The following is a 25,305-nucleotide window of genomic DNA, read 5'->3' as shown; positions in this document are numbered from 1 at the left end:
AGACTCAATTTTGTAAACGTAGTGATTCTTCCCAAAATGATCCAGAGATTCAATGTAAACCCAATCAAAATTCTTCTTGTTTTTGATGGAATTTTAAAAGTTGATCCTAAAACTGACATTGAAGGTCAAAGGTCCAACTTCAATTTATGAAGATAAAGAATAAAATGGGGGATTTGCACTATCACATATCAAAATTTGATATAAACTATAGTAATTAAGAGAACTTGATTTTGATGCAAAGTAGGATAGCCATACATGGAATAGACCGATATAATAGAGTCATCATAAATTATCTCCAAAAAACTCTGTATAGAACACAGAAGCCAGGTAGGCAGAGTTTAGTTTTTTGTAGAACAATTCTTCAAGCTAACCAGTTCTTGAAGAACTTGACTTTTTTCTTTTCCTTAAGTTTTATATAGGAGTGCTATGCAGTTGAAAATTATACCTTTCTCAACGTATCTGCTGTCAGTTTCCCATTGTCTTTCTCCACAAATTTCAACAAAAAGTAAACTGAATGTGCTTAGGAATTTCATAAAGTGTTCTTTGTGGTATTACCTTTAACATATCAGTTAAGGTCTCCACTCAGTTGATAAAGTAGGCAAGAACTTACAAGGGGAACACTAAAATAAATACATGGAAATATTTTGCTTCACATCATACAATGGGTATAGTTTCCAGTTACCTGCTCTATGACACTGAGATCTACCATAACCATACTGGTTCACAAGACTGTGTCCACTGGACTGATTAAAATACAGAAAGTAAACTAGCCACAAGGCTTTAGGAGTCACTTCCCATGGAAAAAAAGTAAGGCCTTATTTTGGAGTCCCATGAATGAGAGGACCGTAAGACTGAAGCCTGACTTATACATAAGGATTGGGAAGGATGTTCTGTATAAACTAGGCACAAAAATCTCAAATCATGAAGGAAAAGATTGATCATCACTGACTATATAAAAATTGAGAACTTCTGTACATTGGAATACACCATAAAGGGAGTGAAAAGACAAACAACAAGCTAGGAGACATTTGTAACCCTTATAACCAAGTAGGCATTAATATCTATAATACAAATAGGACCCCCATAAATCATAAGAATAGGCAAACAACCCAAGAGAAAAATAGGCAAAGCCACTAGAAAGAGTCATTTCAAAAAAAAGAAAAAAAAAAAGGAAGAAGAAAATGGCCAATAAATATAAATATGTACTCAGCTCATTGGTAATCTGGAAAATACTAACTAAAGCCCAAATGGAAAAAAAAAATTGTCCAGTAATTCCAAATGTCTGCAAAGTGGTAGATAAGTGTAAGTGTGTAAACTGGCACAGACATTTAGGAAAACAATTTGGAATTACCTAGTGAAAGACACATACCTGACAACCCAGCAATTACACTCCTAAGTATATACCCTGGAAAAATTCTTACACATTTATATCAGGACATATGTACAGAATTGTTCATAAGCAGCAATTTTTATAACAGCAAAATTCCGTACACAGCCAAACTGCTCACTGACAACAGAACAGAGAAATAAAGTGTTGTATATGCATATAAAAGAATACTATGTAATTAACCACTGCTAGGTGTAACAAAATGAAATTTTTAAACGTGATATTGTGTGAAAGAAGAAAAACACAGCAGAATGCATATAGTATGATTCCATTTATAGAAATATCAAAGTAAAAAATTAAATCATGGGAATGATTAACACAAAATTCAGGATAGCAGCAACCTCCAGAGGTAGAGCAAGGAGTTGGGATTAGATGAAAATAGTGTCAAACAGAGGTTTTAAGATACCAGTAATGTTCTATTTTTTAACCTAGGTGTGGATATGATCTACATAACAACAAAATATTCTTAAGAACATGTTTATATATTACATCTTCACAAGCAGACTTACATGAACTTTTGGGCAACATATATTATAAAGTAAATAAAGCATATAAAAAAGAATGGGGGTACAGACCGCCCTGAGTTGGTAACTACTGAAGTGAGGTAGTGGTTCATAAGTACATGGGAGTTCTTTTTATTTTCTCTTCTTTTTGTATGTTTGAAATTTTCCATAATAAAAATGCTTTAAATAGTCAGCACTTAAAATTCTTAATGAGCATTTCTTGCCTCAAGAGTAAAAAGCAGATGGCGGAGTAGAAGGACGTGTGCTCACTCCCTCTTGTGAGAGCACTGGAATCACAACTAACTGCTGAACAATCATAGACAGGAAGACACTGAAACTCACCAAAAAAATACCCCACATCCAAAGACAAAGGAGAAGCCTCAGTGAGACAGTAGGAAGGGGCAATCACAATAAAATCAAATCCCATAACCGCTGGGTGGGTGACTCACAAACTGTAGAACACTTATACCACAGAAGTCCACCCTCTGGAGTAAAGGTTCTGAGCCCCACGTCAGGCTTCCCAACCTGGGGGTCCGGCGATAGGAGGAGGAATTCCCAGAGAATCAGATTTTGAAGGCTAGCGGGATTTGATTGCAGGACTTTGACAGGTCTGGGGGAAACAGAGACTCCACTCTTGGAGGGCACACACAAGGTAAGTGTGTGCAACAGGACCCAGGGGGAAGGAGCAATGACCCCATAGGAGACTGAACCAGACCTACCTGCTAGGGTTGGAGGGTCTCCTGCAGAGGCGGGGGATGGCTGTGCTCACCATGGGGACAAGGATACTAGCAGCAGAAATTCTGGGAAGTACTCCTTGGTATAAGCACTCCCAGAGTCAGCCATTAGCCCCACCAAAAGGCCTGTAGGCTCCAGTGCTGGGTAGCCTCAGGCCAAACAACCAACAGGGAGGGAACTCAGCTCTACCCCTCATCAGACAAGCTGATTAAAGTTTTACTGAGCTCTGCCCACCAAAGCAACACCCAGCTCTACCCACCACCAGTCCCTTCCATCAGGAAGCTTGCAGAGCGTCTTAGATAGCCTCATCCACCAGAGGGCAGACAGCAGAAGTAAGAAGAACTACAGTCCTGCAGCCTGTGGAACAAAAACCACATTCACAGAAAGACAAAATGAAAAGGCAGAGGACTATGTACCAGATGAAGGAACAAGATAAAACCCCAGAAAAACAACTAAATGAAGTGGAGATAGGCAACCTTCCAGAAAAACAATTCAGAATAATGAGAGTGAGATGATCCAAGACCTCAGAAAAAATAATGGAGGCAAAGATCGAGAAGATGCAAGAAATGTTTAACAAAGACCTAGAAGAATTAAAGAACAAACACCCAGAAGAATTAAAGAACAGAGATGAACAATACAATACCTGAAATGAAAACTACACTAGAAGGAACCAATAGCAGAATAACTGAGGCAGAAGAACGGATAAGTGACCTGAAAGACAGAATGGTGGAATTCACTGCTGCAGAACAGAATAAAGAATGAAAATAAATGAAGACAGCCTAAGAGACCTCTGGGATAATGTTAAAGCATGAACATTCACATTATAAGGGTCCCAGAAGGAGAGGGAAAGGACCTGAGAAAATATATGAAGAGATTATAGTCGAAAACTTCCCTAACTTGGGGAAGTAAATAGCCACCAAGGGTTTCCCTGGTGGCACAGTGGTTGAGAATCTGCCTGCTAATGCAGGGGACATGGGTTTGAGCCCTGGGCTGGGAAGATCCCACATGCCGCGGAGCAACTAGGCCCGTGAGCCACAACTACTGAGCCTGCGTGTCTGGAACCTGTGCTCCGCAACAAGAGAGGCCACGATAGTGAGAGGCCCGTGTACAGCGATGAAGAGTGGCCCCCGCTTGCCGCAACTAGAGAAAGCCCTCGCACAGAAACGAAGACCCAACACAGCCATAAATCAATCAATCAATCAATCAATCAATCAATCATAGTTTTAAAAAAAAAAAATAGCCACCAAGTCCAGGAATTACAGAGTCCCAGACAGGATAAACCCAAGGAGAAACATGCTGAGACACATAGTAATCAAATTGATAAAAATTAAAGACAAAGAAAAATTATTAAAAGCAATAAGGGAAAATGACAAATAACATACAAGGGAACTCCCATAAGGTTAACAGCTGATTTCTCAGCAGAAACTCTGCAAGCCAGAAGGGAGTGGCACAATATATTTAAAGTGATGAAAGGGAAGAACCTAGAGCCAAGATTACTCTACCCAGCAAGGATCTCATTTAGATTCGACAGAGAAATCAAAAGCTTTACAGACAAGCAAAAGCTAAGAGAATTCACCACCACCAAACCAGCTCTACAACAAATGCTAAAGGAACTTCTCTAAGTGGTAAACACAAAAGAAGAAAAGGACCTACAAAAACAAACACAAAACAATTAAGAAAATGGTAACAGGAATATACATATTGATAAGTACCTTATACATGAATGGATTAAATGCTCCAACCAAAAGACACAGGCTTGCTGAATGGATACAAAAACAAGACCCATATATATGCTGTTTACAAGAGACCCACTTCAGACCTAGGGACACATACAGACTGAAACTGAGGGGATGGAGAAAGATATTCCATGCAAATGGAAATCAAAAGAAAGCTGGAGTAGCAATACTCATAACAGATAAAATAGACTTTAAAATAATGTTACAAGAGACAAGGAAGGACACTACATAATGATCAAGGGATCAATCCAAGAAGAAGATATAACAATTATAAATATATATGCACCCAGCATAGGAGCACCTCAATACATAAGGCAACTGCTAACAGCTCTAAAAGAGGAAATTGACAGTAACACAATAATAGTGGGGGACTTTAACACCTCACTTACACCAATGGACAGATCATCCAGACAGAAAATTAATAAGGAAACACACGCTTTAAATGACACAATAGACCAGATAGATTTAATTGATATTTACAGGACATTGCATTCAAAAACAGCAGATTACACTTTCTTCTCAAGGGCACACGGAACATTCTCCAGGATAGATCACATCTTGGGTCACAAATCAAGCCTCGAGTAAATTTAAGAAAACTGAACGTATCAAGCATCTTTTCCTACCACAACGCTATGAGATTAGAAATCAATTACAGGGAAAAAAACGTAAAAAACACAAACACATGGAGGCTAAACTACGTTACTAAATAACCCAGAGATCACTGAAGAAATCAAAGAGGAAATCAAAAAATACCTAGAGACAAATGACAATGAAACATGACAATCCAAAACCTATGGGATGCAGCAAAAGCAGTTCTATGAGGAAAGTTTATAGCAATACAATCCTACCTCAAGAAACAAGAAAAATCTCAAACAATCTAACCTTACACCTAAAGGAATTAGAGAAAGAAAAACAAACAAAACCCAAGGTTAGTAGAAGGAAAGAAATCATGAAGATCAGAGCAGAAATAAATGAAATAAAAACAAAGAAAACAATAGCAAGGATCAATAAAACTAAAAGCTGGTTCTTTGAGAAGATAAACAAAATTGATAAACCATTAGCCAGACTCATCAAGAAAACGAGAGAGAGGACTCAAATGAATAAAATTAGAAAAGAAAAAGGAGGAGTAACAATGGACACCGCAGAAATACAAAGCATCCTAAGAGACTACTACAAGCAACTCTATGCCAATAAAATGGACAACCTGGAAGAAATGGACAAATTCTTAGAAAGGTATAACCTTCCAAGACTGACCCAGGAAGAAACAGAAAATATGAACAGACCAATCACACGTAATGAAACTGAAACTGTGATTTAAAATCTTCCAACAAACAAAAGTCCAGGACCAGATGGCTTCACAGGTGAATTCTATCAAACATTTAGAGAAGCGCTAACACCCATCCTTCCCAAACTCTTCCAAAAAATTGCAGAGGAAGGAACACTCCCTAACTCATTCTACGAGGCCACCATCACCCTGATACCAAAACCAGACAGAGAGGGGCTTCCCTGGTGGCGCAGTGGTTGAGAATCTGCCTGCCAATGCAGGGCACATGGGTTCGAGCCCTGGTCTGGGAAGATCCCACATGCCGCGGAGCAACTGGGCCCGTGAGCCACAATTACTGAGCCTGCACATCTGGAGTCTGTGCTCCGCAACAAGAGAGGCCGTGATAGTGAGAGGCCCACGCACCACGATGAAGAGTGGCCCCCGCCTGCCACAACTATAGAAAGCCCTCGCACAGAAAGGAAGACCCAACACAGCCATAAAATAATAAATAAATTAATTAATTAATAATAATTTAAAATAATAATAATAAAGTATATGGGAGAATGTGTATAGGTTATTGCAAATACTGTACCATTTTATATGAGGGACTTAAGCATCCAAAGATTTTGATATTTGTGGGAGGTCCTGGATGACTGTAGTTATTTTAAACCCAACAACGTACACCATTCAGAAGTCATCAAATGACAGGGTAGGCTATACCTATCTTGATTTAAATTTTCTCACTACTTATGACTTAAATTTTAATTTAAATAAGGAATCATGCTACTTACTTTAATACCTACTCTATTTATTTATTTATTTTTAGCTGTGTTGGGTCTTCGTTTCGTGCGAGGGCTTTCTCTAGTTGCGGCAAGCGGGGGCCACTCTTCATCGCGGTGCGCGGGCCTCTCACTATCGCGGCCCCTCCCGTTGTGGGGCACAGGCTCCAGACGCGCAGGCTCAGCAGTTGTGGCTCACGGGCCCAGTTGCTCCACGGTATGTGGGATCTTCTCAGACCAGGGCTTGAACTCGTGTCCCCTGCATTAGCAGGCAGATTTTCAACCACTGCGCCACCAGGGAAGCCCATACTACTTACTTTAAAATTCAATACACACCTAAGTGTTTTGGCAGGAAAACCTTTAACTCTTTGGTCAGCAAACTAGCTTTTCAGTGGTAATTTTTAGCTACTGTGACTTGGCTTGATGGACCCAAATTTAAAAGATAAAAGCAGGTATTAAATAACCATAACTGAATGTCAAGGTTTCTACTTTTTTTTTAGAAATTCACGTTCTTTTATTTATTTATTTATTTATTTATTTATTTATTTATTTATTTATGACTGTGTTGAGTCTTCGTTTCTGTGCGAGGGCCTTCTCTAGTTGCAGCAAGTGGGGACCACTCTTCATCGCGGTGCGCGGGCCTCTCACCATCGCGGCCTCTCTTGTTGCGGAGCACAGGCTCCAGATGCGCAGGCTCAGTAATTGTGGCTCACGGGCCCAGTTGCTCCGTGGCATGTGGGATCTTCCCAGACCAGGGCTCGAACCCGTGTCCCCTGCATTGGCAGGCAGATTCTCAACCACTGCGCCACCAGGGAAGCCCTCTACTTTTTAAGGCATTCTGTTTTGATGGTGATTCACTCAACACTAGAGAAAAACAAGACCTCTATCAAAGTGATCCATAGTAAGTCTTAAATAAGAGTAAATATCTCATCTTGGAATAAACCACCATTGTCTGCCAATGTTTCTCATGTTAAGATAATACAGCCAGTTGTAATGATTAAGATTAAAATATCAGAGCCCATGTTTTGTAATATCTTTATATCCAAAAAACTCGAAGAAAAAAGTCTAGATTTTATATACTGAGTACAGAAGGTACTTGTTCTATGAAATGAACTTTATGGTATTATTAAAAGAGCATCATTCAGTATAAAACAAGCATACAGAAATACATACCAAAAAAAAAAAAAAAACCTGTCATAAAAATTGTACAAAAGCAGAGGTAACTTGGAATTTTTATTTTAATAATAAAACAAATTACAAAATCAGTTCAGGAAAGCTATAATAAACAGCACTATAGTCAAAAGGGAGTACCCAAAGTTTATGTGGGACTTGGGCTAAGGAGAACCTAATACATCCCTTATAAGGTATAAATCTATAATCCTAAAAAAAAAAAAAAATGTAGTGTTCTTTAAAAGCCAAACAGATGCCAGACGCCTAGGTTTGAATTCCAACTCTACCACTTACTAACCTTATGACCTTGGGCAAGGTATTACCCATTTTGTGTCTCCATTTCCCCTTCTGTAAACTGGGAATAATAACCTTCATAGTTTTTGTAAGGATTAAATGAGTTAAAATGTCTGGTACATAAAAAGAAATATAGAAGTACTACTATTCTAGACATTTTCAAGAAATTATTTGTACATCGGACTCTTATAGCATCCCTGGCTTTACATAAAATATTAGAAAAATTGAAAGAAATACAGCATATAATCTTTTATGCTTATGTATAAATTGATACTTCTGTGAAATCTATACTCTCTTCCCCACAAAAGGAATAAAACAGCATTATTAAAATATTATTTTCTCCAAAAAGAAGTTTCAAAAAAATAAGGTCCTTGAAACTTATCCCTTTATCAAATGTAAATTATAGCTGCTCTGATAAAATGTTTTTAAGTTCAATAAAGTTTAGATAAGAAAAATGCTCTTAAATGGTAATCTGTTCCAGGATTTAATCACTTTGTAATCAAGCGCATTTTCTAAGTGCTCACTGTTAAGAACATTCTTCCCATGACCAGGTTTACCATGCATTACATCTAGCAAAGTAATCTTGGGAGTATGGAATACAAATTATTGCCTTAGAAAAGACACTGTTTATTCCATGTATAAAGCTCAGAGAGTAGCTTTCAGAAAGATGGAAAGAAAGTAAATACACCGGCCACAGAGTTGTTTGAGCTTTATTTTTATATGCATACATGTGTCAAAAAAACCAAAAATTTCAAGATATAGAGTACAACATATCAAATGAAATCATTCAAAATTATTTTAATGTATACACAAATAGCAGTATAAGGTACACGTATACATTATGTAATTTGTTTTGAGGTTTTGAAAAGCAGTATTTTTGGTTTTAAAATTCTGATACCATTATCTATTACATCATTCAAGTAACATATATTTCAAAAGTTAAACTTTTTAAAAATAATAACTAAATTAACACATGACTCTAAGACAATCTGATGGATGAGCTGACTTTACCAAAATAGTGTTGTTCGATTCTTCTACAGAAAGCAAGGAGGTTGCTATAGTTTTTCACCTTCTCAGAAAGTTCATCATTGGTCAACTGTGTGGTAAGAATGGTGTACAGATGGCCAAATACCAGTGCATCTAGTTCAGTAGGCCTAAGACAAAAGCAGAAATGAGAGTAACATGAACAGTGTTTAACTTGTACGGTAGACTATATACTATTTTTTTAAACACTTTATTCATCTATTTAAAAGAAAAAAAGTCATGTAAGCAATAAATCCTACCCCAACTTGATAGAATTTATTCTATTTTATTAGAGTTTCTGTTATAAGATATGAAAGAAAAAAAGATCTTTTAAACTATGATTTACTAGTTGTGTGACTTGCTTTTTTAAATAGCATCATTTAAATGTGTTAAAATAATATTGGTGTAAAAAAAAAAGAATGTAATACAAATGGACTTATATAGTATGTAACCTTAAAATAATAATAATATTGGTGTAAATGATCATATTCATTTTATTCATTAATTTATTCACTAAATATATACAACAGGTCTCCAGTGTGCCAGGAACTATGCCAGATGCTAAAGATATAAAAGCAAGAAAGATATTCTAAGACATGGACACAAAACATAAATTACCACAACACAATTTAGTAAGTGCTTTTGTAGATGCATGACCAAAATGCTGTCAAAGCAGAGGATTTCACTGTGGTGCTAGGAAAACAGAATGATACCAGATTACCTGATCATCATATTACAACATGATTTAATTTTAATTTTACCATTTTAAAAGTAAACTTAGCTTCTGAAGGAGATGTAAGAATGGCTTCAACAAAATTTTTTCTGTGTTTTTTTTCCCTTTAATTATATATTACTAACAAAAAGATGAAATTTATCTACCTTGCTACTAACGGTCTATAAATGGGACATCACCCATCTATATTACGTTAAAATAATTACAGTAGACCCTTGAACAACACTGGTTTGAGGGCTTCCCTGGTGGCGCAGCGGTTAAGAATCCACCTGCCAATGCAGGGAACCCGGGTTCGAGCCCTTGTCTGGGAGGATCTCACATGCCGTGGAGCAACAAAGCCCGTGCGCCACAACTAAGCCCGTGCACCACGCCTCTGTGAGCCTGCGCTCTAGAGCCGTGAGCCACAACTACTGAGCCCGTGCTCTGCAGCAAGAGAAGCCACCACAATGAGAAGCCCGCGCACTGCAACAAAGAGTAGCCCCCACTCGCTCCAACTAGAGAAAGCCCGTGCGCAGCGACAAAGACCCAATGCAGCCAAAAATTAATTAATTAATTAATTTTTAAAAAATACCGGTTTGAACTGTGAAGGTCCACTTACACACAGGTTTTTTTCAGTAAATACGTACTACAATACTACACAATCCAGGGTTGACTGAATCTGCAGATGCAGAACCACAGATGCAGAGGTCTGACTGTAAAGTTATACATGGATTTTCAGCTGCAGCAAAGGGTCAGCACCCTGAGCCCCCTCATTGTACTGTACTAGTACAATATTACTAAAAGGAGAAAATACGATCATTATTATGAACTAATTATTGCTGTCAGCCCTACAGTGATAAAGTTACTGAGAAAACACATTAGTCGACCTAAAATGTAAAAATATGTTGCAGTAATCTGGTTTGGCAGAATAGATTTGGGGGTTCGTCAAATCCTAATTCTGTCACTTACTAGCTATGTGGCCTTGATCGCCACTGATGAATGACTTTTTTTTAATAGTTGCATGGCTTTGTATCTCTTCATGCCACTAATTCCTAAAATATTTATCTCCAATCTGAGTCTCTCCCCTAAAGTCCAGAATCATACATTCAAAGGCCTATATAACAATTCCACTTGAATGTTGAATAAGCATCTCAAACCTGCTTGTCCCCTCATCTTCCCAAAATAAAAGTCACCAATACCCACCACCTGTTCAAGCCAAAAATCTGAGTTACTCTTCAGTCCCCTCTTTCTCTTACCCTCCCACATCCATTAGCAAGCCTGGTGAGACACAACCACCAAAATATGTCCTGAATGCCACCACTTATCTATATCTCCTCCAAGCATAAAACATTCGAATGAATTTCCACTCCACTTACACTAACATGCCAAACTCCTTATCCAAAACACACAAATCTTAGATGATCTGGCTCCTGCTTACCTCTTCAGCCTCATCTCCTACCATTTTCAACACACAACCATAAATGGTTTTGCTTCTTCCATTTGAACATAAACTCTAGCCAATCTTAGGGCCTTGACCCAACTATTCCTGCTGCCTGGAACACTCTGCCCTTGACTTCATACTGCTGGCTCCTCCTTGTTTTTCAGAATACAACTTAAATGTCACATCTTAGTTTGAGTGGTCAGCGTCCCTTGATCATTCAAACTAAAGTGGACATATAGCCGCTTATTGTGATGTGATCCTATTTTAATTCTCTATATGGCACTTAAAACTATCTAATATTTGTTTTTAATTAACTGTCTATCTCTTTCTACCAGGACATTGTCTACTTGTTTCCTGCTGTGTCCCCAACACCTGGAACAATGCCTGGCCCAAAGTAGGTTCTCAATAAATATGTGTTTAATGAATCAATAAAAAGGTGAAGTACTTCTCATACCATACTATAACTGTTTACTTAATGTTTCCCCCATTATACTCTAAGTTCTCTAAAGATAACACTGCATATATCTTTATAACCACAGTTCTTAGCAAAGTATCTAAGGAACTGAATGGTTATTTGCTGAGTGAATACATGAAAGAGAAAAGAAAGCATCCTACCTAAGTTGTATAGGATATTTAATTTTTCAACAGTAGTTATCCACACTCTTCCAAAGCCTTCCCTCTTTTGACACATTCATGAAGTATTAATCAAAGTCAAATGTGCAATTTATGGCCATGTTTAAGAGGGTAGTCAATAGGATAGTTTAAAAAAATCACAAGTGTCCTGGGACTTAATAGCACCATGATCCTAGCATTACAGATGAAGAATCAATAACAAATGGATACCTGTAAAAACCAAGGATGTAGAAGGTGGATAAATATGGAGCTGAGGCACTTTGTGAGAAGTAATATAAACACCAACTCCTCCAGATCCCTAAACATATTTCTTAAAACGTGTATCTTACCAATTTAGGATTTATTTTCCTAATCCTTATTTAGGATTAACTACCCTCTGCTTCTTGTACTAGAGCCTAAAAAAAGGTGAATATATTCTCTGATGCAACTTCCAGTAGGGTAGATGGGCATCTTTTAACAATAAGTGAAGGCTCTGAATGAGCTCAGGTATGAAGGTATGTTCAAACCAGAGTAGTCTAGAAGTACCCCTCAAGTGGCCAAAATATTATTTGCTTCAAATATACATCCACATAACTCAAAAGGTCCTGAATCATGTAGGGTAATGAGCATACAAAAACTGATCTGATGTTACCTAAAGATAGCAACTTCATGACAAATTACTTTTAGAACATCTAACAGGAAGTAGAATACACTATACTAAATCAAACAAAACACACACATAGGGCTTCCCTGGTGGCGCAGTGGTTGAGAATCTGCCTGCCAATACAGAGGACGCGGGTTCGAGCCCTGGTCTGGGAGGATCCCACATGCCGCGGAGCAACTAGGCCCGTGAGCCACAATTACTGAGCCTGCGCGTCTGGAGCCTGTGCTCCACAACGGGAGAGGCTGCGAGAGTGAGAGGCCCGCGCACCGCGATGAAGAGTGGACCCCACTTGCCACAACTAGAGAAAGCCCCCGCACAGAAACGAAGATCCAACACAGCCATAAATAAATAAATAAATAACTGAAATTTAAAAGAAAAAAAAAAACCACACACATAACAATGCATATTTTTTGTAATCCTTACAAATTTCAGCAACTACTTATATTAATTGACTCTGACATATATGTTATCAATTCCCACAATTCTTTCTTTTTAAAAAGTACACTGTGGTAGTGGGGACACAACTGTATACCACTGCTAAAACTCACAGAACTATACACATAAAAGCGTCAATTTTACTTTTTGTAAATTATGCCACAATAAACCTGACTTTTAAAAAAAGCAATAAGCTCAGAAAAATATTTGCAACTCCTATTAGAGACAAGGACAAAAAATTACACTTTAGCCAATACTTCCACTGAATTGTTTAATCAAGCCAAGATTTCATGTACCTCCAGTTTTAATTACCTTTTCTATACAATATGGAGAGAAAACAACATTTCCACCCTTCTGCTTACTAAGTAGTTTGTAGACTGTAATTTGGATATAGATAGCAACTCTTCTCCTAAGACCTTCAACATCTTTCACACTGTTGCCTTCTCATCTTGCATTATCATTCTTTCCACATTTCTGTTGGTTACCTACTGTTCTTTTTTTTTCCAGTTTTATTGACAAATAATTAACATACATCACTGTATATGTTTAAGGTGTACAACATGATGGTTTGATTTACATAAATATATTGTAAAATTGTTGCCACAATAGGTTCAACTAACATCCACCGGTTATCTACTATTCTTTCATTTGAATATCAAAATTAAAACGGTACCATAAAATGCGAATGTTTTCCTAACCTTTCCCACTAAAAATTTTTTTGTACTTATCTTTTTCATTTTCTTCAATTATTATGGTTCCACATTTCTTTCTCTCTTTCTGATACGTTTCACAGTCTAGTTTCAAAAACATTAATTTTGTCTGAATGTTCCCTAATTTTTCTTTCCCATTATACTATTAACTTGTCATTTCTTCATACTAACAGAAATAATCTACATATCCTTTCTTTATATATCAATCACTGATCTTTAGGACTATCATTCAAATTTGTAAATCAAGCCCCTTGCCATCAACTTTGCTATATTTTGCTTTTGGATATTTTTGAGCAATTTCCCCTTAATTTTCTTAACCAGTGATTTCTCAATTGAATAAACTTCAATGAAATCCCATTACCCCCTGAAATTTTTCTTAAGGTTCCCAAGTATAATTTTTGCATCATTTCTTCAAAATACTTTCCTATCAGTATATGAAGGTATATTTTCAAATTTTATCATTTCCTTAATGGTTAATAGCAGTATTTTTTCTTTTTCAAACCTAACTCCTTTTCCAATTTCTCCATTTAATCTAGTCTTAACCAACATTTACTGAGCTTCCTCTAATAGGTTTTGTTTGGAAAACACAGACCCTCATGGAGTTCATAAATGCTTTGGAGTAGTATTAACTCTTTCTATCCTGATTACATTTAGAAAAATTATTTTTTTCTTCTTCTTCCCCTTTATTGAAAAGGTAACATGAAAATATCACTTCAAGAAAAGTTTTAGTTTTTTATTCCAAATCCACTCACCAGGTGAAAGGGAATAAATTACCCAGTCTTTGTGTAGGTGTCTTAACAGATATCACATCAGCAAGATTACAGATACAACAGATGACACAGATTTTGTTTGAGTTGCATTTTAGAAATATGATTTAAATATTTAAAAGCTACCAACTATATATTATGAAGGATAAAAAGGACAACAATTGTTAGTATCTACTTTGTATTATTTCTAATTTTTTTCAAATTCACTTTCCTTTTTCCTTTCCACCATTTAGCTTCTTTGTCCTCTTTTCCCAATTACTATTCTTGCTGCAAGATCTCCCTCAACTATCTTTCCCTTTCTCTCATCAAGTAAAGCTACTGAGTTTCTTTCATGAGGTCTCTCAACATGTCTAGTAGGTAAGCTAGAAGAAAAGCTGATTCTAATTTTAGAGGGTAAGGAGAGGATACACAGGGAAATAAATTTTAATATTAAACAATTGGGTAAATTAAAAATTAAAACTATTCTATACTTCAATCATAAAAATGTTTATCTAAGTCTCATATAAGGTAAAATTATTTCAAAAACCTACATCTTAATACCAGTTAAACAGTTTCTCAATTGTTTTTGCACCTATTCTAAATTTTGAATTTTTCATTACAAGTTTAAAAATAATTATACCCGAGCTGATCTCCCTGTGCTATGCAGCTGCTTCCTAGTAGCTATCTATTTTACATTTGGTAGTGTAAAATAGCTCAGTGCTTTGTGACCACCTAGAGGGGTGGGATAGGGAAGATGGGAGGGAGACGCAAGAGTGAGGAGATATCGGGATATATGTATATGTATAGCTGATTCACTTTGTTATAAAGCAGAAACTAACACACCATTGTAAAGCAATTATACTCCAATAAAGTTGTTAAAAATAATAATAATTATACCCTTATGAAGAAAAAAAATTTTTGATATTTCCACTGGATCACATGCCAAATGATACCTGGCTACTAACTCTTTGACACTGAGTTTAAATGAGGAGAAAAATAAGTTACATCTATTATCCTGGCTTCCCATGGAGACAAGGTGCATAACAAAACTAACTCCTAAAACAGAGTGATGCACTTCAAACAATAAAATGCACCCCTTCTGAGCTTTTCAGCTCCTAAGAATTCCTATATCAGAAAGAAAGGGGACTACATAATACTAACATTTTGATAACTTTCTTTAGTATTAGAGACTAAACAACTAGAATCAGCATAGCAAACATCACTAGAAATAAGAACATAGCTGTAGAAACTTTACCTACCAGGATTTCATGGTTTGAACTCTATGACCTTTCTGCTTCAAAGATTAACAGAGGGGCTTCCCCGGTGGCGCAGTGGTTGAGAATCTGCCTGCCAATGCAGGGGACACGGGTTCGAGCCCTGGTCTGGGAGGATCCCACATGCCGCGGAGCGACTGGGCCCGTGAGCCACAATTACTGAGCCTGCGCGTCTGGAGCCTGTGCTCCGCAACAAGAGAGGCCGCGATAGTGAGAGGCCCGCGCACTGCGATGAAGAATGGCCCCCACTTGCCGCAACTGGAGAAAGCCCTCACACAGAAACGAAGACCCAACACAGCCATAAATAAATAAATAAATAAATAAAATATTAAAAAAAAAAAAAAAATTATTGGGGACCCTAAAGAACTTTCACTTAAAAAAAAAAAAAAAAAGATCAACAGAGCCCAATTTTATTTTAATATCAGTTATATAGCACATACATTAATATAACTTTAATATTTCTAAGCTATCGTCATTTTTGCTACAAATATTAGTATCTCTACCAAAAGATGTTTGATATAGCTATAGATGAATGCCTATGAAGATGAAATAAATAATAGCAAATAAACCTTTTTAAAAATTATCAATCTAAAAGTCAAGAGATTTTTATTAAAAAGCCAAGAAAAGATTAGAATTCTAAGCAAACCAATGAGGTTAAAATGCTAATTTAAACCCATCTTAAACTGGATCACAGGATAGCTGATTCTGATATACTAAAATTGTAACTTTAAAAAAAAAGAAAATTCATTCTTTGCCTACGTTAGATATTATTTTTCAAATTACAAAAAAATTCTGTCTTAATAAAACATGAATTACTCAATTTACATATATACACATACATATATTTAATCTATATCCTTCACAATTATTTCTATGCTTTACAAATATTTTCATTAAATTTTAAAAGAAAAGTTCATAATAATGCTTGTCCATCCAACAATATTTTTTACGGTTTAGTTTTATTCACTTTTCTAGTCCTCAGGGTATCATCCTATACAGACAAGTATGGCTACACTTCACGTTTTAATAGTAGTTTGCAAGCTCAGATTTTGTTAAGATGTCATAGTTCCATACAAAGCACCTTGAACTACCTCTAGTAGAACCTCTATCATATCATACAATAATGACTGGTTTACACTGTCTACCCTCAGGAGAAAATTCTTAATAGCTAGCACTGCATTTTAGAAATCTTGGTCTCCCTGAAGCTAGTGCTATGCCTGACACCCAAGAAATTAAATGGTTAATGAATGCAAAAATGAACTTTAACTAAATCTTTTCATAAATATTTCTTGATAAAACAATTCCTCTATGATAAAATGTTTGATACGATATGCACGATAAAATAATAATATAGAAAAGAAACTAACTAAAAAGAATAAATTCTTACTGCTTATTGAAGAAATATGGTTGTGTTCCCAGTCTTTGAGAAAGAGCTTGACAGCACTGGTCTACATCTTCTAAGACCTAACACAAGCAACAGACCCCAAAGAAAAATATTTAAATTAGCAAAGCAATAAAATGTGTCTAAAACTTAATTTGTATCATAGTTTATAATAAAAATATAAATATAGGTAACCATTTATAGTATATTTAAATCAGACTATAGACCACATAGAGAACATACGTAATAATTTCTATATAAGAAACAGGAAGAAAATTTGAGAGCAAATTTCCTGTAAATACAAGTACATTTAAGTTACTTATAAGGATTATGATCAACAAAGCTTTTATCTCAAAACTCGACTCCCTACAAAAATGTTTTCCTGAATCCATATAATCAAATGACTTCACATATATTAAAAAATCTGCTTCATAAAGATGACACTGCTGACCTACCATGAGTAAAAAACATTTGAATTGTTTTCCCACTAGTGGAAATAGATTTTACCTACTCCATCCCTATTCATTTACCCAATCCCCCTTGTGGCCAATGGCACACATCAATGAGTTGGCTGACTAGGACTAGGGGTATCCTTGAAAAAGAGACATTAATTAGCTTAATGATGCTCAAACTCATGACCTTGACAAGATATATATTTTTATAATTTTGCTACTTCAGTAAATTTAAGACCAAAGAAAAGCAGGTATATTAAGCACTGCATCTAACAGGGTTGGGTTTTTCTTTTTAAGCCCTGATGCTGCAGATCTATATTTATTGGCATAAAAAAATGTCCACAATGTATTGCTGAATGGATAAAAAAAATTAGGTTATAGAGTAGCAGGTATAATATGACCCCATTTAAAGAAAATGTTATTAAGAGACACCCAGGGCTTCCCTGGTGGCGCAGTGGTTGAGAGTCTGCCTGCCAGTGCAGGGGACACGGGTTCGAGCCCTGGTCTGGGAAGATCCCACATGCCACGGAGCAACTGGGCCCGTGAGCCACAATTACTGAGCCTGCGCGTCTGGAGCCTGTGCTCCGCAACAAGAGAGGCCGCGATGGTGAGAGGCCCGCGCACCGCGATGAAGAGTGGTCCCCACTTGCCGCAACTAGAGAAAGCCCTCGCACAGAAACGAAGACTCAACACAGTCATAAAAAAATAAATAAATAAATAAAAGAACGTGAATTTCTTAAAAAAAAAAAAAAAAAAGAGACACCTAGAAGAATGTTCTCCATATAGTTAACAGTGGCAATTTCTAGATAGTAGGATTCCAGCCAACTTTTATTCCATTTTTGAAGTTTTCTGTATTACATAATTTGTTTTACAATAAGCATGTGTGATTTTTATAAAACAAAAAAGTACTTCATGTCAGAGAAAATAAGAGCAAATGTTTTGTTAATTTTTTTTTATTATGTTGGGAGCTTTTTTTTTGGCTGAGCCGCGCAGCATGTGGGATCTTACTTCCCCGACCTGGGATGGAACTGGCGCCCCCTGCATTGGAAGCGCAGAGACTTAACCATTGGACCGCCAGGAAGTCCCCTGGGATTTTTTTTAAAGGACTATCAATTAAAAATCTTTTTTCTTTATGTATTAAAGTTGAGGGTTTTATCAACTTCAATCTGAACTGACCTGGTCCAGAGTCTTGTTACCCCATCCAATAGCTTTCATCTTACGTTTGACCTCCCACTGTTTCTGATAGGCCAAAATATGATTCAGAGGCCAAGGGTAAGGAGATCCATACCTAGCATGAGTGATCTAAAGCAAAAAGATTATGTTAAAAACATGATTCTAAAGACATAGCCTGTTTTCACAAATAAAATTCTAAGGGAAATATATTTCCAGAGACCACAAACAGAGCAATCTGAAAAAATAAAACAAAACAAAACATAGCTTGCAATCTAAAAATTAAAATTTTAAACCATTCCCTTTAAAAATATATAAACTTTCACATACTCTGCAACCAGTTACATCAAACAATGACACACAGCTTCCCTAAAATGTATGTGCAAGCAAAATTAAAGTGAAAAACTATATCACTAATGGTATAAACCACAATGTTTCATTTATGAGCAGGGACTTATGATTCTGAGCAAAAGTGTTTTTTCATTAAATTTTAATTAAGATAAATGCTGCAGAACCACTCACCTCCCCTACAGTAGCTTCATCACACCACTGAAGATACAACTAGGAAAAAAAAAAAGTCACCAAAACTTTAGAGTATCAAAGAGAAAATGGATAAAGAAAGTTATTTCTTGCCAGGGTAATTTTTTATAAGCCAACATCATAAAAGTCACATATGTGAGGGTTGTTTTTGTTTTTTCTTGGCTAATGTTGCTACATAGAATTATTAAACTTAATGGTGGTACCTATAAAAATATTTCTTATTCATAGAATACATCTCTAAATGCCATTAAAGTATTTTACAGATACCATTTAAGTGAATTTCACAAGACCAAAATAAAACAATGAGTGGGCAAGAGTCACTCCTGTTTACAAACAGAAAAACTAGAAATGATAATATCAGGCAACTTGTTCAAAGATAATGATCAAATAATTTGGGTAACCACACTAGCCCTAGAATTTGCTTGACTGTTTTCCTATTTTTCAGTAACTTTAACATAACCCATAAGAAAGATGATCTTTTATGAGAGAAAAAGCTTATTTTCAAGGCCTATTATCTTCTATTATACCTCTGCAGTCAACAGCATATTGTTGACTAATTCCATGTAGGCTTTCATTTCTGCTTTTTGGACTTCATCCAGCCCATCACTAAGAGAATGGCCCTAAAGGGAATTTAAAAAACTTTAAAAGAGCATCATATTAAATATACAAAAACTTTCAGTTATCTTACTACCAAGTAATATAACATCAATGTTTTACTGCAAATGTCCAATGGATTAATTTCCAAAATGCCCCCAAAACATAATTATTTTATGTGAAAAAATAATTAATACTTTGCTATCACTACAAAATATTAATAAGAAGGATTTACTTGTCATTATAAAAATGTATCTTTCAAGAGACAAAATTACATTATTATTTCACAAAAGAAGAAAACAATGATGGTCAGTAAACCTTGTTTTTTTAAAGAGACTAACCTTTTTAGTAATAAAATAAATTCCAAAGATTGACATGTGTTACTTACAAAGTGGTCAAAGATTTTTTTAAATGTTATTAGTAAAGGATAGGGAAATAGACACTAATTTTTAAATTCTAATTCAGTATAGTAATGAGTGGATGCATAAAATAGTATAAGCTTTAGTTGTAAGATTTTTAAAATGCATACGCTATAACACTGTATTATCACTCTTAGGAATTTATCCTAAGGAGATAATTTAACAAGTGTACAAAGGTGTATGTACAAGAATATTTATATTAGCACTCAATAACAGCAGAAAATTGGCAACAACTTCAGTGTCCATCAATAAAGACTTAAGTAAATAAATTATAATACATCTATATGATAGAATATTATGCAACAATTTAAAAGGATAACATATATCTATAGTCATTAAATGGAAGAATTTCCAAACACATTGATGATTTTAAAAGGCAGGGTTGCAAAATAATACATAATAGTATGACCTGTATTTTTCTACATATGCAAAAAACTTCTCGAAGCATGTTCCCCAAAATGTTAATGGAGGTTGTTCTTTGATAACTATTAAAATCTAAACTGAATAATAATTCAAATGGGTGAATTAGTATTGATACATTCAACTTTTAAACATATTCTGTAACTCCCTTCTCAAAGGTTAACCTGATATTTTACAACAATGAAGAGTTTTCATTTGTGACCAAAATTCTCATAAGCATGAGTTAGAAAATTATCTATCACTTCGTAAAGATCAAATGGCCTCTTTTGCCATTGACTTACATTATGGGGAAAAAAAACTTAACTCTTTAGAAATATTTCTCTGGTACTTTATATCAGCATTTTGTAAAACTAGGTTAAAATCAACGTAAATGTTACAACACCCTAAAGAATGATGAATGACTTATTTAAAAGTAACTGTGATCAAATGTATTTAATATCTTTTTTATTACCTTGGCTTTAACGAATTGGACTATTGGACCAAGTTCCGATACTACTTGATTTCCTACGTGAATAAAAGGTACTTTACCTGTTGAGGGGAAAAAAAAATGTGAAAACACTCTCCATAAATTAAAGTTTGTGCTAAAAAGAAAATCAACACAAAACTGGGATATGTTTTATTAATACACAGTTTCCTAACACTATGACTTTTGAAAATTATAGTTAAATGCATATGTTAAATTCTAAAAATTGTAAAACATTAATTACTAATTTTAAAACAAAAGAAAAAAAACAAGGAGATTCATTTCTAGAGTTCTTATATGTAATAACAGATCACAATATTCCCTTTCCAGAGCTAACACTAATAAATCACTATATAGCAGTAAATAACTAATTATTCAAATTATATGAACCAAGCCTAGTCATTGGTTCATGACCACTGATAGATCTGAAAAAATTTAACTGGGCCTTCTCTTCAGAGTACAATGAATCAATCTATATTTAAACTACATTTATGAAGCTTTTTTTTTTTTTTTTTAAACCTACTACTTTCAAATCTCAGGTACCCATTCAGATCAATTGTTTAAGCACATAATGGTGCATTAATAAATGTATCTGACTCAAAAATATCAGGAATTAAGACAATAACAATCTTTGAAAGTATGCTAGCTTATTAATTATAATACAAAGTATGTTCCCAACACATGTGGGGAAAAAAGAATTAGTATGCTTACAAAAACTGGTTTCCCTAAATAAATGCCACATTAAAAAAGTAATATTTCATTTTTTAAATACTAATAATAGATGAAATTATCAGAGATGACGATCTCCAAATAGCAGTAAAGTCTACCTCAAATGCTAGAGGATGAAACTCTGTCAGACCTAGTTCAAATAGAGTTCACACTAACAGCAGGCTTCTTCGTGGTCCTTTTCAACAGATTCACTCCTCTCTGGCTTAGACAGCCTGAGGGTAATGGATGAGGTGGACAGCACCAACAAAAGCTTCATCTGCGTCCACAGGACAACATTACAAAGGAAGTGCAGGCCTTTTGGAATACAACTCAACAGAGGTATTTAGAAGACATTTCCATTTACCAATATAAAAACACTGAATTCTGCATTTCTTTTTTCTACCGCTTTATAAATCTTGCGAAAGAGAAAAAAATTTCTTATCTGCATTAAGAATTAGATCATACTCTTTTTTAACTTGGGATATCTTTGTAACTACTATACTGCTAGAAATAGTGCAGGTCCTCTGAGATAATATGACCAGAGAATGAAAACTATTTGTGAATGAATGTCTAGACTGAAGAGTATTTTGGGGTGGTACATTTTGAGATCAAAGTATGTTTCTCATTTTCATTATCCAGTTTGGAGTTCTTAGAAGACAGAGCTTATACTGGCATACCTTGTCTTATTGTTCACACTATTGTGCTTTGCAGATATTGCATGTTTTTACAAACTGAAGGTATGTGGCAACCCCGAATTGAGTAAGTGTATTGGTGCCATTTTTCTAACAGCATTTGCTTACTTTATGTCTCTGTATCACATTTTGGTAATTTTCACAATACTTCAAATATGTTCATTATTATTATATTTGTTATAAATATAAAACTTTAAAGGATGAGGAGTTGCTTCTTATGGATGAGCAAAGAAAGTGGTTTCTTGAAATAAAATCTACTCTTAGTGAAGATGCTGTGAAGACTGTTGAAATGACAACAAAGAATTTAGAATATTACATAAACTTAGTTTATAAAACAGCACCAGGGTTTGAGAGGATTGACTCCAATTCTGAAAGATGTTCTTCTGTGGGTAAAATGCTATCAAACAGCATTGCATGCTACAGAGAAATCGTTTGTGAAAGGAAGAGTCAATTGAAGAGGCAAACTTCAATGCTGTCTTATTTTAAGAAATGGCCGGGGACTTCCCTGGTGGCACAGTGGTTGAGAATCCGCCTGCCAATGCAGGGGACACGGGTTCGAGCCCTGGTCCGGGAAGATCCCACGTGCTGCGGAGCAACTGAGCCCGTGTGCCACAGCTACTGAGCCTGCACTCTACAGCCCGCGAGCCACAACTACTGATGCCGTGTGCCACAACTACTGAAGCCCACGCACCTAGAGCCCGTGTTCCGCAACAAGGGAAGCCACTGCAATGAGAAGCCCACACACCACAACGAAGAGTGGCCCCCGCTGACCTCAACTGGAGGGGGCCCACGCACAACAACGAAGATCCAACGCAGCAATTAATCAATCAATCAATCAGTCAATGAAAGAAACAATAAGAAATGGCCAGAGCCACCCCAACCTTCAGCAACCACCACCCTGATCAGCCAGCAGCCATCAATATGGAGGTAAGACCCTCCGCCAGCAAAAAGGTTTTGACTCACTGAAGGCTCAGACGATGGTCAGCATTTTTTAGCAATAAAATATTTCTAATGGAGATATGTATAGTGTTTTTTTAGCCACAATGTTATTTCACACTTAACAAACTACAGTATAGTGTAAACATAACTTTTATATGCATCGGGAAACCAAAAAAATCCATGTGACTCACTTTATTGCGATATTCGCTTTACTGTGGCGGTCTGGAAGCAAACCCCACAGTATCTCAAGGTATGCCTGTATTTTATTTCTTTTCTTAAAAATACTTTGAGCATTGTAGATTCTGAAGCAGGGAAGCAGTGTGGGTAGTCAGTTGAATACTCATATATGTCTAAATACAAAGAAATAAATAAAAATCAAGGCAACAAGGGACTTACCTGGTGGCGCAGTGGATAAGAATCCACCTGCCAATGCAGGGGACACGGGTTTGAGCCCTGGTCCAGGAAGATCTCACATACCATGGAGCAACTAAGCCCGCATGCCACAACTACTGAGGCTGCGCTCTAGAGCCCGCGAACCACAAATACTGAGCCCGCATGCCACAACTACTGAGGCCCAGGCGCCTAGAGCCCATGCTCCACAACAAGAGAAGCCCGCGCACCGCAATGAAGAGTAGCCCCTGCTTGTCACAACTAGAGAAAGCCCGTGCACAGCAATGAAGACCCAAAGCAGCCAAAAACTAAATTAATTAATTAATTTTTTAAAAAAAATCAAGGCAACAAATTAGAATTAAATAATGTCTTCTGTCACTAGCCTGACTTAAAGTGGAGCCAGTGTTATATCCTTATTATTGGAGGTGATCAGGCAAAGGCAGAGTGAGACAGTTATTCTCTGGCACCAATCAAAGGTCATAAAAAAAAAAACCGAAGGCCCTGCTTCTCATTTTAGGCAGAATAATCATTTTTGGAACTATTATATTTAAAGAAAGCAAGAAGATGTTGCCAAGCAAGTTTATTTATTCAGAGAATATTAGAAATAGAAAGGACCTTGGATGTCATCTAATCCAAACACCTCATATTACAGATGAAGCCACTGAGGCTCAAAGAAGAGAAGTGAAATTTCCCAAGAAAATTGTTAACATGTGACAAAGTCACAGAAGGGTTAGACTAAAAATTTCCTAACTCTTAGCCAAGTGGTCTTCTGACTGACTATTCCATGATGTTCTCTGCTTTAAAAATCTACCAACAACCAGATCAAACAAGCAAATTAAATATAACACATTCCCATGGTCACCCAAATCATATGATGAAAGAAATACTAGAGACATGATAAAATTTAAATACCTTAATAGAAAGTGCCATTTTCATCTACCTATAGGAGACTTCTCCTATGCATATATGTATATATGCATGTATTGTAGTCTCTATACTATTTATGTTTGTCTTTCCTAGAATCTATAAAGATGGATAGCTACCTAGGTAATACTACATATAGTACAGTCATTTTAGGAAATAGGTGGATAAGCTATATGGCTTCTCCTTGATTTGTCAAAGATATTAACTTTAGTATTAGATTACTAACCTTTTTATATGTATATTTACACTCTTTGTATGACTACACAGAGGAAAAAGATGGACAGAACCCAATATAATTCATTTCACCAGAATTCAATAAAGTTTATAAAACCTATGTATAAATTTAAAACAAAATGATTCAATTAATAGCCTTCAAGAATCTAAAAGATGTCTATGTTTATAAGTCTAAAAATGCATTTATTGAAATGTTTTTAAAATGTATATTCATAAACCTATAAATGTAGAGGTATTCATATAGAATTTTCAGTGTGTATAGAGAGGGTGTCTTCACAGCTGTTGACAATTATTACCACCCTTAAGAGTTTATGATGAAAAAAATGTCATTCCTAACGATCCAAGTCATTCCTAAATTATCACCACAATAAAGAGATCGATAAATGTCTCCCTAAAAAGCAACGTAACACACTTGTACCAATCAGTTATATTCAACGAATTTATTCATAAAGCAGTGGTCCTATGTGTTATTATTGCTCCAGCAAAACCATAAT

General features: G+C 35.8%; 1 protein-coding gene across 1 annotated transcript in view; it reads right to left on the bottom strand.

Annotated features, from left to right (window-relative positions):
- Nucleotides 1-7,624: 7,624 nt before the first annotated feature.
- MTX2 (metaxin 2) overlaps nucleotides 7,625-25,305 on the bottom strand; it is a 62,195-nt gene continuing 44,514 nt past the window's right edge. The window contains exons 5-10 of the mRNA XM_059927268.1: nucleotides 20,913-20,989; nucleotides 19,556-19,648; nucleotides 19,011-19,049; nucleotides 18,495-18,620; nucleotides 16,873-16,949; nucleotides 7,625-9,022 (exon numbers count right to left, since the gene is read on the bottom strand). Coding sequence (XP_059783251.1) covers nucleotides 8,848-9,022; nucleotides 16,873-16,949; nucleotides 18,495-18,620; nucleotides 19,011-19,049; nucleotides 19,556-19,648; nucleotides 20,913-20,989 — 587 coding nt within the window. The 3' untranslated portion in view covers nucleotides 7,625-8,847. The remainder of the gene's footprint in view (nucleotides 9,023-16,872; nucleotides 16,950-18,494; nucleotides 18,621-19,010; nucleotides 19,050-19,555; nucleotides 19,649-20,912; nucleotides 20,990-25,305) is intronic.

The sequence above is a fragment of the Balaenoptera ricei genome, chromosome 7, assembly GCF_028023285.1.
Source record: "Balaenoptera ricei isolate mBalRic1 chromosome 7, mBalRic1.hap2, whole genome shotgun sequence".
Classification (NCBI taxonomy): Eukaryota; Metazoa; Chordata; class Mammalia; order Artiodactyla; family Balaenopteridae; genus Balaenoptera; species Balaenoptera ricei.
This window is presented reverse-complemented; position numbering and strand designations above follow the sequence as displayed.